Source organism: Sus scrofa, chromosome 15 (genome assembly GCF_054392235.1).
Source record: "Sus scrofa isolate SSC_HxYL_T2T_F1_AM1 chromosome 15, Sscrofa_HxYL_maternal_Yorkshire_Landrace_v2.0, whole genome shotgun sequence".
Taxonomy (NCBI): domain Eukaryota; kingdom Metazoa; phylum Chordata; class Mammalia; order Artiodactyla; family Suidae; genus Sus; species Sus scrofa.
In genome coordinates, this window is record NC_139397.1 from 132,711,292 (window position 1) to 132,729,013 (window position 17,722).

The 17,722-nt window shown below is 43.3% G+C and overlaps 1 protein-coding gene across 3 annotated transcripts; it reads left to right on the plus strand.

Moving 5' to 3' along the window:
• Positions 1-61: 61 nt before the first annotated feature.
• On the plus strand, positions 62-16,835 carry TMEM169 (transmembrane protein 169). 3 transcript variants are annotated; one of them, XM_005672176.4, is made up of 3 exons: positions 62-154; positions 10,930-11,325; positions 14,249-16,835. In XM_005672176.4, the coding sequence occupies exons 2-3, from the start codon at positions 11,073-11,075 to the stop codon at positions 14,869-14,871; spliced, it is 876 nt and encodes a 291-aa protein (XP_005672233.2). In that variant the 5' UTR covers positions 62-154; positions 10,930-11,072; the 3' UTR covers positions 14,872-16,835. The 3 variants fall into 3 exon arrangements, with proteins under 3 accessions (XP_005672233.2, XP_084855176.1, XP_084855177.1); XM_084999050.1 differs by lacking the exon at positions 62-154 and adding an exon at positions 599-724; XM_084999051.1 differs by lacking the exon at positions 62-154 and adding an exon at positions 758-901.
• Positions 16,836-17,722: the final 887 nt, after the last annotated feature.

Genomic DNA, 17,722 nt, shown 5'->3' on the forward strand with positions numbered 1-17,722 from the left:
CTCCCTCCGCCTCCCCCCCACCCTCTCCCGACACCCGGACGCCCCGCCCCGCCCCGCGCGCGGTTCTCTCTGTCTTCTCTGCTCAGGAACACTGCCCCCGGCGGTGTCCTGACCTTCGGCACCCAATGCCAGCCTCTGTCCCGCGGACGTGTAGGTGAGACTCCTTGTTCCGTGTGTTTGCGTATTTGATTTTGATGCTATTGGGGGACCGGGGAAGGAAAGAAGATAAAAAGCGAGAGTGTATTCTATTTTGAAAAATTCAATCCTCTGTGCTATGGCTCTCACCATTAATTAAAATTAAATCTCTAGTGCATCCGAGAAAAGAGGCTGCAGCTCGGGGGCCTTGCTGCGCCCTCCCGCATTGGATGTCGAGCGATGATGCTCTGGTTCCAGCTGCTGTGTGCGGCTAGAAGGGGAAAAAAGGAGCAGCCTCAGCTAAGGGGGAGGAAATCTAGCTTCATCCTCCGGAAGGGATGGGAATGAGCAGGGGGAGGGGGAAATACAGTTGCAGTTATCCAGAGAACCGAGATAATAAATGATTTTTAAAAGAAAATTCGAGCCCACCTCCACCTCGTCTCCTTCCCCTCACCCAGGAATAAAGGGAAGAAGCAACTTTTATCAGATTGGAGATTTGCTCCATTTCAGTTGGACTGCACAAATTGATGAGTCCAAAAGAGGATCTTTCCTTAAAGGGTGTATGCTTCCTGCAGGAACACATCTGTAGGTGGGTGTTTGATATCCTCCCTTCTAGTTCATTCCTTATGCAGGGGAGTGAGCCTCTTGAAGACGGGGGAAATTTCTCATGTGTATTTTGGCGCCCATTTACAGTGATTTATTGCTCAAATTCATCTCGCTTCGTACTGGCAATCCACCAGAGAGGAATTATACCTGGACCGACCAGGTGAGCTTTTGCCTGAGAACTTGGCAGATCTAGGGAATGTGTCAAGTGTCTTAACCATCCAGGCAGGATACCATTTCTAAATCTACTGTTAGAGTATTGCATTTCCCCTGCAAGGTATTAAAATAATGTAAAAGCAAACAAACGGAGTCCCTGTTGTAGCTCAGCTGAAATGAACCCAACTAGGATCTATGAGGATTTGATCCTTGGCCTTGCTCAGTGGGTTAAGGATCTGTTATTGCAGTGAGCTATTATGTAGATTGCAGAAGCAGCTTGGCTCTCTCTTGCTGTAGCTGTGGGCTGATTCCACCCCCAGCCTGGGAACCTCCATATGCTGCAGATGCGGCCCTTTAAAAAAAAAAAGCTAAAAAGCTAGCAGATGCCATCATTCTTTTGTTGGGTTCACCACCTAGTTATCATAGAGTGAATTGGAAATGAGTCTCCTTTAGAGTGGAATTAGATATCACTTCCTCTCAGTTCCTCCATCCCCCACCCTCCTCTGATCTGACCTCCTTTGAAAAACAATTAACCCTCCCTCTTTATTGCTGACCGATTCCAGTCTACACTCCTTTCAAGAAGGGAAGCTATGTCTTCTGCTTCCCGTTGGCTGGATAGTTTATTAAGGAATCATTCCTACTACTGATGTTAGTTATTTAGTTATGACCAATTTTTTAAAAAAATTATACCATCAGGAGTTCCCTTCATGGCTCAGTGGTTCACGAATCTGACTAGTGACCATGAGGTTGTGGGTTCAATCCCTGGCCTCACTCAATGGGTTAAGGATCCAGCATTGCTATGAGCTGGGGTGTAGATCACAGACGCTGCTCGGATCCTGTGTTGCTATGCCTGTGGTGTAGCCCAGCAGCTGTAGCTCCAATTCAATCCCTGGGAACCTCTTTATGTGATTACCCCCCCAAAATTATACCATCAGAAAAGATGTAAATGTAAATAGAAAAGTTCAAAGTGTTGGTGCAAAAAGAATGTAATTCCAGCTAATTTGATCCTAATGACAAAGTATTTTTTTTTAAAACAGGAGGAGAAATACTGACTTAATACTGGGAGGTTTCTTATTCCAGAAAATTCTAGGCTTTCTTTCTTGGAAGGAAGGAACAATTTACATTTTTCCAATTGAAGATAAGTTAGGTGTGCTTTATGATCTGATCTGGACTTGTGAGTTCATGGAGCTCTGCCAGGGTGGGTCAATATGGGCCTGGCTGTACTGTAATATATGAAGGCTGAGTGTCCTCAGAGTGATTCCACTGAAAAGTTTCAAGCCAGTTTTGCTTCCTGAGGATGACAAGGAGCCATTCTTCAGTCTCAAGGAGGTTGCCCTATGAGCAGTCAGAAAGCTCTTTTTCACAAAGAGAGCCTGTGATGAAGGAGATAGAGAGTCTCTGCGAGATATCTGTTGTTAAAAATAAAAAGGCCTGTCCTCTCTGCCTCTGCCTGTGACCCTAGTCAGGGTTTGAATGTCTGCTAACCCCCAGAGGCCTGGGGGCACAGCAATAGTTCTGCCTCTTGGAGGCTCCTTGTTTCCAGATTTTAACTCTGGCTCCTGGTTGAGCCCTCTCTTCTCAGGGTATCCGCTCCATGTCACAATGACTGCTCTTCCTGCCAGATCAAAAGCTACCTTGTATTCTGCATCACTGCCCCCTTTGCCTTAGGGAAAAGGGCCTTGTCATGGCTGTGATCCTTCCACACTCCCACTCTGTCATAGCCTTTTAGCACTCCCTCCCTTCATCTTCTGAGACCCCCTTGCTGCTCACCCATCTTTCCACCCCTCCCTCACCGCATCTGCCTTGTAATCATCCCTCTCCCTTCACAAAGCAGCTGCTGGTTCAGACTGACAGCAGCCTGTGGGATTCTCACCACTGAGACTCACAGGATTTTGGTGCCAAAGGCATAGCCGTGAGACATCTTGCCCTGCCTTGTCTTGAAGGAAAAGCAGTCCTGAGCCACCTTATATAAGTGAGATTCTTCACCAGTTCACAATAGGCAGTAAATATTTATTGAGCACCTGTCATGTGTCAGCTACTGTTCTAGGCACGGGGAATACAGTACAGTGGACAAAACAGTTAGGTGTCCCTGCCTTGGTAGAGTTTATGTTCTAGGAGGTACATAGTTAGGAGTTGGGGATGGAAGGACTTTGTGTGCCACGAGAGGTAGGGCAATAAGCAAACAAAAGAGCAGAAAGTAAAGGCTGGATCTTAGATAGCTCTTGCAGCTCGTACAATAAAAATGTGCTTAAGCTCCATAGAGCCAGCTACCTTCACCATCGGAACTATTTCCTCTGAAGACAGTCAGATGCTCCCCAGATGATGAACCTGCCTCAGTGTGCGAGCCTCTCAGGACCAGGAAACAAGAGGAATGTTGCTTACAGGACCATGAAGAAACAGGCTGCAGCCTGACTGTGCTCACAGCCAATCAGAGCAACTCTCCTGAGGCTTCAAGTTCTAAGTTGCTGTTCCATCATCGTTACAATCACTGACACCAGTATGAATCAGATTCGCTTCCGTCTTTACGGTGGTGAGACTCTCCCTGAGAGGGGCTAATGGTGATTTTCAGCTGGAAAATTTTATTCCCTGGCTGGCTTAGTACATCTGGTGTTGGTAAACCAGGATGCTATTGGGAGAGTTTGGTCACCTTAGACAGGTGATCCAGTATCTGGAGAGGTCCTGCTTCCTGGTTCATAGATGGCTATCTTCTTCCTGTGTCCTCACGTGGCAGAAAGAGCAAGAGAGCTCTCTGGACTCTCTCTCTCTGCTGCAGGTGCGGACCTAAAATCAAAAATAAATAAATAAAATAAAATAGTAGAGGAGGGAGTTCCCATTGTGGTGCAGCAGGTTAAGAACCCAGCTAGTATCCATGAGGATACGGGTTCGATCCCTGGGCTTGCTCAGTGAGTTAAGGAACTAGCATCACCATGACCTGTGGTGTAGGTCTCAGATGTGGCTCCAATTCGACCCCTAGCCTGGGAACTTCCATATGCCACAGGTTTGGCCCTAAGAAGAAAAAAAGAAAATGCTAAAGGAAGAGCTCTGCAATGGAAGACAGAGAACCCAGTTTGAAGGAAGTAGTGTGGGGCTATACTCTGGCATATGGAGCAATAGAAATTCAGATGAACAGATTAACAAGAGATTGCATAGGAATGACTAGAAGGATTTAGAGACCGATTAGTATCAGGGACATAGGAATCAATCCCCAATATAGGAAATGGTTTTATCAAGAACTACTCTAGAGGTTTAAGTATAAAATCGGGGGTAACTGTTGGCAGGCAGCATGGCACAGTGAATAAAACATGGGCGCTGAAATGAACAAACTTGCGGGTCATTCATAGCCCCATCATTATGTAACCTTGAGCAACGTATTCCTCTAAATGGAGATAATATCGTACCTCCTTCATTAGTTTGATATGTGAGGATTAAACAATGATTACTGTAAGGTACTTAGGACAGCACTTGGCATATAGTAAACATCCAGTAAATTTTACTCTCATGTCCTCATTACAAAATTGTATTTGTTTCATAAGATAGTTATGCCTAGAGCAATTTCGCAGTACCCAACCCACAGTATTTGTTCAAAAAATGTTTATTTAATGTGTAACTAAATGGTGGTAGTGCTTGTATAAGCAACTAACACAGAAGCTAACAAATCATACAATGAGTGAATGTTGTCTTTAATGACAATAGGCACTTGTAAATGTGGATTTCCTTCTCCATCCTTTCGTCCTTTCCCTTCTTCCTTCTCATATCCTCTTGGTAACACTAAAAAGTTAAGTCTGCTGGAAATAAAGATAATGAGTTTGATCTGAACTTGCTTAGCCAAAAATGATGATATTTAATTGGAAAATACCCACTAGGCTGTTGAAATACCCCTGGACGATCTATTAACTCTTTTTTTTTTTTTCTTTTTAGGACCACACCTGTGGCATATAGAAGTTCCTGGGCTAGGGATCAAATTGGAGCTGCAACCACAGGCCTACGCTACAGCCACAGCAATGCGGGATCCGAGCCATACCTGCGACCTACACCACAGCTTATGGGCAATGCCAAATCCTTAACCCATTGAGCGAGGCCAGGGATCAAACCTGCATCCTCATGGATTCTAGTCGAGTTCTTAACCTGCTGAGCCACGACGGGAACTCCAGATCTGTTAACTCTTGACATCTGGGTTTGGGTGTTCTTAGCATAGAGGCATCCTATAGCTGTAAGCAGGAAGGCTGGTTATTTCAACAGGAGGAAGAGAATGCACTGTTGAGAGTGGAGGACGGTAGATTGAGAATTCTCAAAAGCACTGGAAATTGTGGGTCAGAGGAAGGAGTAAAAGAGGCAGAAGGGGGATTTGAGAAGTAGCAAGAAAATGAGGTTAGAAAGTTAAAAAAGGTGAGTGGAGGTCCAAGAAAGACTTGGAAATAAGAAGAATCAAAGGCTCTGATACAGACAAGGAAAGTAAGAATCGTGAAATGGGAGTTCCTGTGTGGCTCAGGGGTCGTGAACCTCACTCAGTGGGTTTGATCCCTGGCCCTGCTCAGTGGGTTAAAGGATCTGGTGTTGTCATGAGCTATGGCATAGGTCGCAGACGCAGCTTGGATGTGGCATTGCTGTGACTGTGGCCTACGCCAGCGGCTATAGCTCTGATTTGACCCCCAGCCTGGGAGCTACCATAAGCCTTGGCTTCAGTCCTAAAAAGACCAAAAAAAAAAAAAAAAATTATGAAATGCTCTCTGTGGTCACATTGGTGACTTTCGAGGTTGTATTCATTGACCTGAAATCAATAGACTGGTAGATACTTCTCTAGCAAAGTCGGTTTATTCAGGATCAACAGATAATTGCAATTCAGGGTCTGCAACCATGGGTAGCCACATACAAGTCCACAAATTGCAAGGGAAGGAGAACATTTTTATAGAGGGAAAAGGAAGTTGGGAGGGCTGTAGGAAACAAAGAGGCCATGGCTTTTCATTGGCTGAGTCCTTGCTGGAAGAGAAGAGGAGTTTTCCTTCTTCCTGTTGGCTCTGCGATCATCACAGGACGTGGGAGCTTCCCCTTCTGGTCTCCCAACTCTGTTTAATTGAGGTTTCATTTTATTCATTTTTTACGTATTCCACACAGAAAAGAGTCGCTCTGTCACCAAAGGAAAGAGGAATGGGTTTGGGGCAGCAAAAAACCAAACAAAAAACATCACCGTCTGCTGCAGCCACTAGCACTTGACTTCTAAATCTTGGTTGGAAAATTCTGGGCTTTGAAGTTATGCAAGTTGGGCTTAAATCCAGATCTTTCACCTCCTATTCCTCTACTTCTTCTTCTCCCCCTCCCCTCCTTCTTCTTCTTACTATCTTAATAATTTTTTAAGTTACAGTACAGTTGATTTACAATGTTGTGCCAATTTCTGCTGTACAGCAAAGCGACACAGTCATACACACATATATATATTCCTTTTATTATATTATCTTTCATCATGGTCTAGCACAAGAGACTGGCTATATAGTAAGACCTCATTGCTTACCCATGCTAAATGTAATAGTTTGCCTTAACAACCCCAAACTCCAAGTCCATCCCACTACCACCCCCCTTTGCAACCACAAGTCTTTTCTCCATATCTGTGAATCTGATTCAATTTTGTAGATAGGTTCATTTGTGCCATATTTTAGATTTCACATATAAGTGATATTATATAGTATTTGTCTTTATCTTTCTGACTTACTTCACTTAGTGCGAGAATCTCTAGTTGCATCCACATTGCTACGAATGGCATTATTTCATTCTTTTGTATGGCTGAGTAGTGTTCCATTGTGTATATGTACCACACAGTCTTAATCCACTCATCTGTCTATGGACATTGAGGTTGTTTCCATGTCTAGGCTATAGGAATGCATGTATTTTCTCAAATTATACTTTGTATGGATATACGCCCAGCAGTGGGATTTCTGGATGATATGGTAGTTCTGTATTTAGTGCTCTGAGGAACCCTCATATTGTTCTCCATAGTGGCTGTATCATATTACATCCCTACCAACAATGTAGGAGGGTTCCCCTTTCTCCACAGCCTCTCTAGCATTTGCTATTTGTAGACTTATTAATGATAGCCACTCTGACTGGCATGAGGTCGTACCTCATTATAGTTTTGATTTGCATTTCTCTAAAAATTTGAGCATTTTTTCATGTGCCTACTGGCCATCCCTATGTCTTCTTTGGAGAAATGTCTTTTTAGGTCTTCTGCCCATTTTTTCACTTCGGTTGTGTGCCAGTTCTCTAACTTCTTTATTTAACATGGATGAGCTTAGTAATGTCAAAGGAGGACAGCAGAGCCAATTTTATCACAGAAAGCATATGTACCCTGAATTGTCCCCCTCTTTTCCTTTTGACTTCAGACAAATCACTTTATTTCTCTGAAACTAATTTTCACATCTTTAAGGTGGTTTTATGTCTATCTTTTTTACAAAATTTAATTTAATTTTTAATTTTTCTTGTGCTGCAATGAATATTGGAGTACATGTATCTATTGAGTCATGGTTTTCTCTGGATAGATGCCCAGGAGTGGGTTTGCTGGATCAAATGGTAATTCTGTTTTTAGTTTTCTGAGGCATCTCCATACTGTTTTCCATAGTGGTTGCACCAATTTATGTTCCCACCAACAATGTTAAGAGAGTTCCCTTTTCTCCACACCCTCTCCAGCATTTATTTTTTGTAGACTTTTTGATGATGGCCATTCTGGCTGGTATAAAGTGGTATCTCATAGTGGTTTTGATTTGCATTTCTCTAAAATTAGTGATGTTGAACATCTTTTCATGTGTTTTTTGGCCATTTGTATGTCTTCTTTGGAGAATTGTCTGTTTAGATCTTCGGCCCATTTTTTGATGGGATTTTTTTTTTTTTTATTGAGCTACTCTAAGTGTTTATATATTTTGGAGATTAATCCCTTGTCAGTTGCTTCATTTGCAAATATTTTCTCGCAAGTGGGTTGTCTTTTAGTTTTGTTTAGGGTTTCCTTTGCTGAGCAAAAACTTTTAAGTTTAATTATGTCCCATTTGTTTATTTTTGTTTTTATTGTTATTCCTCTAGGGGATGGATCCGAAAAGTTATTGCTGTGGTTTATGTCTGAGAGTGTTTGGCCTATGTTTTCTTCTAAGAGTTTTATAGTATCTGGTTTTATATTTAGGTCTTTAATCCATTTTGAGTTTATTTTTCTGTATGGTGTTAGACAGTGTTTTAATTTCATTCTTTTACATGTAGCTGTCCAGTTTTCCCAGCACCACTTATTGAAGGGACTGTCTTTTCTTCATTGTATATTCTCACCTCCTTTGTCACAGATTTGTTTTGTTTTGTTTTGTTTTGTTTAGGGCTGTACCCATGGCATATGGAGGTTCTCAGGCTAGGAGTCAAATCAGACCTGTAGCCGCCAGCCTAGACCACAGCCACAGCAACCCAGGACCCAACTAGGTCTGCAGCCTACACCACACACAGCTCATGGTGCTGCCAGATCCTTAACCTGCTGAATGAGGCCAGGGATCAAACCTGTGTTCTGATGGATACTAGTCAGATTCACTTCCACTGAGCCACGATGGGAACCACTTGTCATAAATTAGTTGATGTAGGTGCATGGGTTTAATTCTGGGATTTCCATCCTGTTCTATATTTTTGTATTTGTGCCAGTACCACACTGTTTTGATGACTGTAGCTTTGTGGTACAGTCTGAAGTCAGGGAGCCTGATTCCTCCAGCTCCATTTTTCTTTTTCAGGATGGCTTTGGCTATTCTGGGTCTGTTCTGCTTCCAAACACACTTTAAAATAATTTGTTCTAGTTCTGTGAAAAATGTCCTTGGTAATTGATTGCCTTGGGTAATGTAGTCATTTTGACAATATCAAGTCTTCCAATCTAACAGCATGGTATGTCTTTCCATCTGTTTGTGTCATCTTTGATTTCTTTCACCAGCATCTTATAGTTTTCAGATTATAGACCTCTTGTCTCTTTAGGTAGGGAGGTTTATTCCTAGGTTTTTTTGTTTTTTGTTTTTTGTTTTTTTAATGTGATGGTAAATGGGATTGTTTCCCTAATTTTTCTTTCTGATCTTTTGTTGTTAGTATATAGATATGCAGTTGATTTCTGTGTATTAATTTTGTATCCCTCAACTTTACCAAATTCATTGATGAGCTCTAACAGTTTTCTGATAGCATCTCTAGAATTTTCTAGGTATAGTATCGTCATCTGTAAACAGTGATAGTTTTATTTCTTCTTTCCACTTTGTATTCCTTTTATTTCTTTTTCTTCTCTAAATGCTGTGGCTAGGACTTCCAAAGCTATGTTGAATAGTACTGGGTTGCTTATATCATGTAATTTCCCCTCCTACTGTCTTGATGCGGACTTCTCTTTGTCTTCTGGAGTAGGATATCTTTTTTGATAGTTTGCAGTCTACTTGGTTGAGGGTTGTTCAGAAATTGGTTGTAATTTTATTGCTTTTATGAGAGAAGGTGAGCTCCAGTCCTCCTACTCCACCATCTTAATCCCGTCTCTGTCTCACTCTTAGAACATCATGTGCTCTTTGACAAGTCGCCAAATGAAATCCATAATCCATCAAGTTTCATGTGTAAGAATGTGAAGAAATCAGTACTTATTCTGTTAAGACTCCCAAGGCAAAGTCAGGCTGTGGAGACTCAGCAAAATCTGCCAAATGCTTGTGGGCAATTGAGCAACCTCATTTTGTTTAGTCACTGGGCTATGTGCCTAAGATGCAAAGGTTATTAAGATCCAGCAGAAACAAATCTGACTAGTATCCATGAGGTTGCAGGTTCTATCCCTGGCCTCTCTCAGTGGGTTAAGGATCCGGTGTTGCCATGAGCTGTGGTATAGATCACAGATGCAGCTTGGATCCTGCATTGCTGTGGCTGTGGTGTAGGCCAGTGACTATAGCTCTGATTAGACTGCTAGCCTGGAAACCTCCATGTGCCATGGGTATGGCCCTGAAAAGACAAAAACAAACAAACAAAAAAGCTAACTAGTCCTTATGTAAGAGGCACATGTTGAAATAGTTATAGATGAAATGAAATTATGCCTGAGACTTGCTTAGATAATACAAGGAGGTGAAACAAAGTTGACTGTGAGTATTTTGATTATGTTGAAATTGAGTGAAAGTTTCATTCGAATTATTCCCTTTGCTTTTGTATATAGGTTTGCCACTTTCCATAATAAGTTCTCCTTTACATATGTCTTGACACTTTGCATAATAAAAAGCTTTTTTTTTTTTTTTTTAAGAAGCATACGAATAGACACCTGCTCAAATATGACTAATTGGATACTTGCTCATTGGCACTTTAGCAAGAGTGCTCAAAGCATTTCCTTTCCTTTTAATGGCTCCATGCACCAAGAACACAGGCCAATCAGTTTCTTCTTTAAAAGCTGTTACTTAGATTCTCCCACCTCTCTTTACCTGGAGAACAAAAGAGGAGATAAAATGTTAAGAGTGAAAAGTGTACATCTTTTCCACTGGTCTCCCAGATGGTGTTAGCACAGATCCCGATAATTCTGGTATCTTGAGCCAAAAAGAAGCCAGGAAACAGTTGTCCTTTATAGAGGAGCAGAGAAATCATGTTTGGTGAAGCTGTGCCATCGCTGGATGGCTTGCTCAAAGTTGCATTCACCAATTGAGTATATAGTCATAATGTATGACCTCTAGCCAGAGCCTGGAGTGCTGGTCCCAGCCATAGGCATCTACATCTATAGCAAGAGGAAGAATGATCCCTAATTTCCATCTGTCTGTAAGGCATCCTAACCCAACTTCCTTATACTTGACATCTGCCAGCTAGGCTGATGGGTTTTGCATGATATATATTTGTGTAAGTGACAAAAATATGGCAACACAAAGTTTTATGCACAACAATTCATTCTTGTGAAAACATTTTACAGCGCTCCTGAAATAAAGTGTTATGGGAAATAAAAGGAGGGGAAGGCTTCTGTCAGGTTGAGGACCATTTTCCAAACCCCTCTATATCTCACTCTATTCACTCCCTGTTGATGACTTTGCTTTCCTATCTTTCAAGTGGAACTCATCATTGGGACATCTTTGCATAGCCTTGTCCTGGAAGCAACTCAGTGATGTGTGGATCGTGAATTTGTTCAAGCAAACTGGACTCTTCAAGAGGAATAGCTAGGTTTGAGGACTAGGATGGAATAGCCAGCACCAATGGAAGGCCAGTGTGAGCTCCCAAGTCCCCACCAGGGATCTCTGAGGAAGGCCGTGGCAGCTGCCCTGGCCCTGGATGGGGAATCCACAATTGGCCGCAGGAAAAAGAAGAAGAAAGAGTCCCGCCCCGAGTCTATCATCGTCTACCGGTCAGAGAATGAGAAATCAGATGAGGAGCCCGGGGAATTAGAAGGTGGAGACCAGCCTAAAGCGGAGGAGGGAGACGATTTCCTAGACTATCCCACGGATGATGGTAAGTCTCTCTGGGGCCAACTGCTTAGATCCGTGGGGAGGAATCCGAATGAGGATCCTTCAAAAGACAGACCTTTGCTCACTGACCCACTTCTTGCTGATACATTTCTTCTCGCAGTGTTGCAGTCTTCATTCAACAAATTGACAGTATTTCTTGAGCATTTATTATGTTCTCTTCTAGGTGATATGGCAGAGACCTCCGCCCTGTTAGAAGTCCTAGTGTAATGGAAGAGACTTATTTATACACAAAAATTAATAATACAAGCTGACTATGCAAATTATTTAATACATATAAGAGAAAAGAAAATAGTTGACTTTCATAATAATCAGGAAAATGTGAATTACAAAAAATGGGTCATAGTATTCCTTCTCATGTAGCTAGCCAAACATTGGATAAAACATCATAATATCAGTGTGAGAAAGTGGATAATACTTTCATATACTAAATGTGGAAGTAGAGTCTGCTTTAACTACTTTATAGGGAGATTTATCAGTTTTTATTATATTCAGAATTCAACATCTTATATCCTAGAAATTCTCAGTATCTACCTCATGAAATCTATGCCCATGTGTATAAGGAGGCGTGTGTAGAAATGTTTGTTGCTGCTAAGGAAACTGGAGTGTCTGTGTTGAGCATCACTAAGCAGCAATAGACGGATGAGATAGATCTATTTGTGTGGATGGATTGTCTCTAAGACATCCGTTTATGGTGAACAAGATGAGAAAGGCCCCTGCTCTCGTGCAATTTACCTTCCCATCAGGGGAAGACAAACAGTGAACAAGTCAGCAAATAAGAGACAATTTCAGGTGGTAGTACACCTTCCAAGGACAGTAGACCACAGTGATGGTAAGAGGAGCAGAGGGAGAGATTGCATGGTTGGGGATGCCTCTCGCCGGAAATGACGTTTGACAAATAAGAAGGAGCCAGTGGTGAAAAGATCTGGAGCAGAGCCTTTAGAGGACAGCCTGAGGTAGCAAGGGCAAGGACCCTGGGGAGGGTGCAGCACAGGCACATCTCTAGAATGAAGATATTTCTGTGCAGGGAGCATAGAGAGCTAGGGAGAGGATGGTGAGAGGGGGTCAGAAAGTCAGGCGGGGGCTGGGTCATGTTGGGCCCTGCAGGTCATAGTAAAGGGTTTGGGATTTGTCATAAGTGCGGGGGAAGTCAATGGGGGACTTTTAAGCAAAGGAGAAACATCATCTCACTTATATTTTCAAAAAGTCACCCTGGCTTCTCTAGAAAGAGCGGCTGATAGGGGTAAGACCAGAAGCTGATGAGACTCTTGTCACTGCAGCTACAATGGCACTACATAGAAGCTTGGACCAGCATGACTGCAGAAGGGAGAGCTCTGAAGGGGAGGCTGGATTCAGAATGCAGTCTGGAGCTGGCCAATGGGTCAGAGGCAGGGAGTAAGGGAGAGGGGTGTTCACGATGACTCCTGGGGTTTTGACAGGAATGGCAGAGAAGATGGGGGGTGATGTCCTTTGCTGAGATGAGGGAGCCTGTCAAACCATTTGTTAGGGGGGAATAGTACTATCCTGCTATCTGGGCAGGCGGGGTCCCCCCTGCCAGTATCCTGGGCCCGGCTCTTGAGACATCATTCCGTCCCTTTTTCAGCCAGGGGGCCAGGAGTCCACAGGGCCTGGGGACATGCAAACCAAAAGCCTCCCCCCTGTCCTCCATTTCTAAACCACACTTCGCACCCAGGCCCATGAACTTTGTTGTGTCAGTAGCTGTAACCTCTCCCTCGGGAAGGCCAAAGGGTGGCTGGTGTGTTTTAGGGAATGCACCTGTGTGTGGTGTGTGTGTGTACAGAACTTGGGCATGAAGGGTGAGGTGTCCACGGGCGTGTGAGGACGTCTCACTCAGGGAAGCATGGAGTCAGGAATGAGGAGAGAAGAGGGGTGGGCTGCTACTGTGGGACCACCTTCACACATGGTAGCTGATACTCATAAACAGTGACGAGACCTGCTTGTCAACGCAGGTCCCAAAGTCAGCAGTGCTGCAGATTTAAGAAAGAAGAGACAAAGAAATAGAGTGGGGATCAGGGGGCTACCGCCTTCCAGAGGCAATAGCAACCCTCTGAGCCAAGTCATGATTTTTATTTGCTATTTTCTACTTCCTTGTACATACAGAATCACATGTGTCATTTACAATGTTACTGATCAAGGCTACAGATATGCAAGGCACAGACCCTTTGTATTCATAGATGCCATAAATGATTAACCCTCCAGAAAAAGATTATATTGTTTATGCTGGAGGCTGTTACACCCTTTCCTCCAACTCCCTTAGGGTTCTGGTCCTGAGAACAAGATGTCAATGGCTTTCCCTGGAGGACATCTGGAGTCTTTGGCAACTTGCTTTCAGGCAGCCACTTGTAAGATGTACATTCCCCGTCTCACTCCCTTTCCCCCAGGGGCCTGGGAAAGTCTTATATATTTTGCAAGCCTAGATTAGCGTCATTCTTCAAGCGCCATCTAGTTTCTTTGATTCACTATGGCCTGTATACGTGCATATCTGGCAAGCCTCCAACAAACAAACAGTATTTCACAGCACTTGTAAACCAGGAATAACATCACCATGAAGGTCACTATCACTGTGGGACAGTTCCTCACTCCCCTCCATACTACAGAGACGTGACAAGATCGAGGCCCAGAAAAGTGGAGAGAGAATATAAGGAATAAGTTTAACTGCGGCCCAATCTTAACAGGGCCCTGATGTGAGTTCACTGTGGGAGCAGTAATCCCGGTGATCCTGCTCCCAAGGGAGACCCATCAGGTTGGTCCTGGAACCACTGACTCCATCATCACGTCAGGGGCTGTAATAATGGACGCTCTGTTGTCAGCTCCAGTCTTATGGGAACGATGCTGCAATGAAACATCTGCTCTTCTGATCTTAACCTTCACCTCTTTATGCCCTGCAGGTATGTGGAACATGCCCCTGGACAGCCGCTATGTCACATTAACTGGGACCATCACCCGAGGGAAGAAAAAGGGGCAGATGGTAGACATCCATGTCACGTTGTCAGAGAAGGAGCTGCAGGAACTCACCAAGCCTAAGGCGTCGTCAAGGGAAACAGCACCTGGAGGCAGAAAGGCTTGCCAGCTGGGAGCAGACCGTGGGCCCCACGTGGTCCTCTGGACCCTGGTCTGCCTGCCTGTGGTTTTCATCCTCTCTTTCGTGGTCTCTTTCTACTATGGCACCATCACCTGGTACAACATCTTCCTTGTGTACAACGAGGAGAGGACCTTCTGGCACAAGATCTCATGTTGCCCCTGCCTCATCCTCTTCTATCCAGTGCTCATCATGGCCATGGCCTCTTCCCTGGGCCTCTATGCTGCCGTGGTCCAGCTGTCATGGTCCTGGGGAGCATGGTGGCAAGCTGCCCGGGATATGGAGAAGGGCTTCTGTGGCTGGCTGTGCAGCAAGCTGGGTCTGGAGGACTGTTCTCCCTATAGTATTGTGGAGTTGCTTGAATCTGACAACATCTCAGGCAATCTGTCCAACAAGGACACCACCCTGGAGGTAGAAACGTCCACTGTCTAAACTTCCGACAACCTATTTCTTTCCCTGGTCTCAGTAGCTTGTATATTATCTTCCGATTCCAGACTACTCCTTCTTTAAACTATTCCTTCTGCCCTACCTGGAGAAAGTTGGGGAGTTGATCCTCTTTTTGACTCGAAGGAATTCAACTGCTAGGAAGCCAAGGAGAGGCCAGGAGTCCCAGTGCTTCACTGCAGGTTTCACACACACACACACACACACACACACACACACACACACACACACACAGTTCTGGAAAATTCTAGCCCACACTGATTAGTTCCACCATCTTGGTGGTTCCAGGAGGACAGGGAACAGAAAAGCAGTCCATGCCAAATAGTCTATCCAATGGATAAACTCTTCTTCATTCCTTACCCTAAGATGACCATTTATCTGGGACAAGGAGCTCAGTTGTCTGTCAGTTCAGGGGCTTGAAGGTGTTCCTGGTGCCTGGAACCCGAGGGAGTATGTGACTAAATGTGACAGGGAAACTAAGCAAACTGGGGGGAGACCAAGTCCACCAAAAGGATAATAGATGGGTGTGGAGTGAAACATTTAAGAAGCCAGGCTACTACAGTGTAGCAAAATGTAAAGATTTATGTGTATCATTTAGACTTTGATTTACTTGTTAAATATAATTAAAATCCGAATGCCCATAGTTTAAACAAGACGGAAGTCTGTTTCTTGCCCATGTAGAAGAAGTCTGGGGGCAGACTATTAGGGAACCTGCAGAAGTCATTGGTGTCCCAGGCGTTTTTATTCCCTGACCATTAGTAGGATGTGACCCTCATCATCTTGATCCTCAGCACCCCATTGCTGACGACATCTGGTCATCACATCCAAGTTTCTGGAAGAGAGAGGAAAGGGCAAACAAGAGCACAGCCTTCTAAGCTAAGAAGGCTTCTCAGTAGTCCCACCTGACACTTCTCATATCTCATTGGCTAGGCCCTGGTCACATGACCTCCCAAGCAAAAGAGGCTAGGAAATGTACATTTGGCTGGGCAGCTATATTTTGGGCTAAATAGTTGGGTTCTGCTAGTTTAAGAAACAAGAAAAGAATGGCTATGTTGGTAGGCAACATACTATGAGTCTCTGACTCATAGTAACTATTTAAATACATTCTTATCCCAAACTGAAAATATAGTTTTATTTATTTATTTATTTATTTATTTATTTATTTACACCTAAATCTTTCATAGAGAATTTATACATAGATACTAGCTACATATACTATGCATAAACCATACATAGATATTAGCAAGTCATGTATGTTGCAGTTAAATATCTGTAATGCCAGGTGGTTTCAGGTTTTTTAGAAAGGAAGAGTGAATGGTTGAGTCTAATCCTATAACAGTAAGATTTTGTTTCCTGGAAGTGAAGTTGGGACTAGGTTGTGATATTTAATATCTCACATAACAGATGAAAGGCTGTGAAGGGACCGATTGCCTCTGTCAGATCCCCACCCCCCACCCCCGCACCCTGCAAGCAGGATCAGTAGCCCTAAGCACAAAGAAGACAGAGTTAGCTTTATGTGGCTTGTCAAAACTTCACTCACTCAGAACTTTGTGGAGTTTAGCAGCAAACACAGTCTTTAACTCCTGAGGGTATCTTTCTCACTGCAAAAAAGTCAAATCCTAAGCAGTCAAGCAGATTTTGGAGGTTGGGTCCTTATAAGAATAGCTGGTGTCCATGTTCATGTCTCAGGAAGAAGCTGTTGAAAGAACTGCTGTGAATCAAACTGGATGGGTCAGGCATGCTGTCCCACAGAAGGCCAGGGACATTTGCCTAATGTATGGTGCTGAACTCTACCTTCAGAGAAAACTCCACCTTTCTAAAAATAACTGCTTTTAGTTTGGAAAAAAACAAACTCTGTCCAATGTTTTGAAGATAACCTTGGTGCTCTCGGGTGCTTTTGCAGAGATACAAACAATTGAAATGAAGACAAAATAAATATAAAGTCTGATTAACATTTGCTCACTTTGAGTTTTTCCAAAATTGTTTTGAACACTACAGTTTTCAGGAAAAGGGTGAGCTTGGTGACTTGTTCCATATATGTATCATGATCTCAATATGGGTCCTTATGTTTTGACTTTCCATGTACCACCAATTTATGATGATTCCATTTAGGTGGACTGTTTCCTCAAATCACAGGTTTACCTAAGCCTATGTTAGGAAGTTGCAATGAAAAGCTGGGAAACCAATGGCCAAGACCAAAAAATAGTCATGATTAGCACAAGGGTAAGGTGTCACTGGAATAATGGAGGAGGGTGGGACGAGGGTGAGGAGTAAGGGCTAGCCAGGTCCAGTTGATGGGGCTCTCCCCTAGTTGGGCTTGCCACCTAGTGGAAGAAGTAGGCTTGTAAACTAATTTCAAAAGGGCTCTGATAGAAGTAGGTAAAAGCCTAGATTAGAGGAAGGAAAACTTAACCAAACAGATCTAAAGCAATCTCATCTTTGCTGTCAGCAAACACCTAAAGGATTTTAGAGAAGAAATGAGAGAGTGAAATACCATACTTGAACATTCTCTCTTAGCTCACAGTTACCTAATCTTCATAGAATATCAGGAAGGAGGATTATGCTTTCCAATTACGCTTTGCAGCCATAATATGCTAAGCTGGGTAAATCATGTCTGATCCAGTATGGTGACAGTGGAGTTTCCAGGCTATTTTGTCCATTGATATTAGGTACCACCCTTCATCTCAGTTCAAGTCCAAGGGGGAATAAAACTCCTGTTCTCCATGATTTTCAATAAAAACAAGGTTCTGAATCTTTAAAAGAGCTAATTTTAGGTGACTTTAAAGTTTTATTGTATCATTCATGGCCATCCAGGGCTTAAGTTTTATAATGTTGCAAA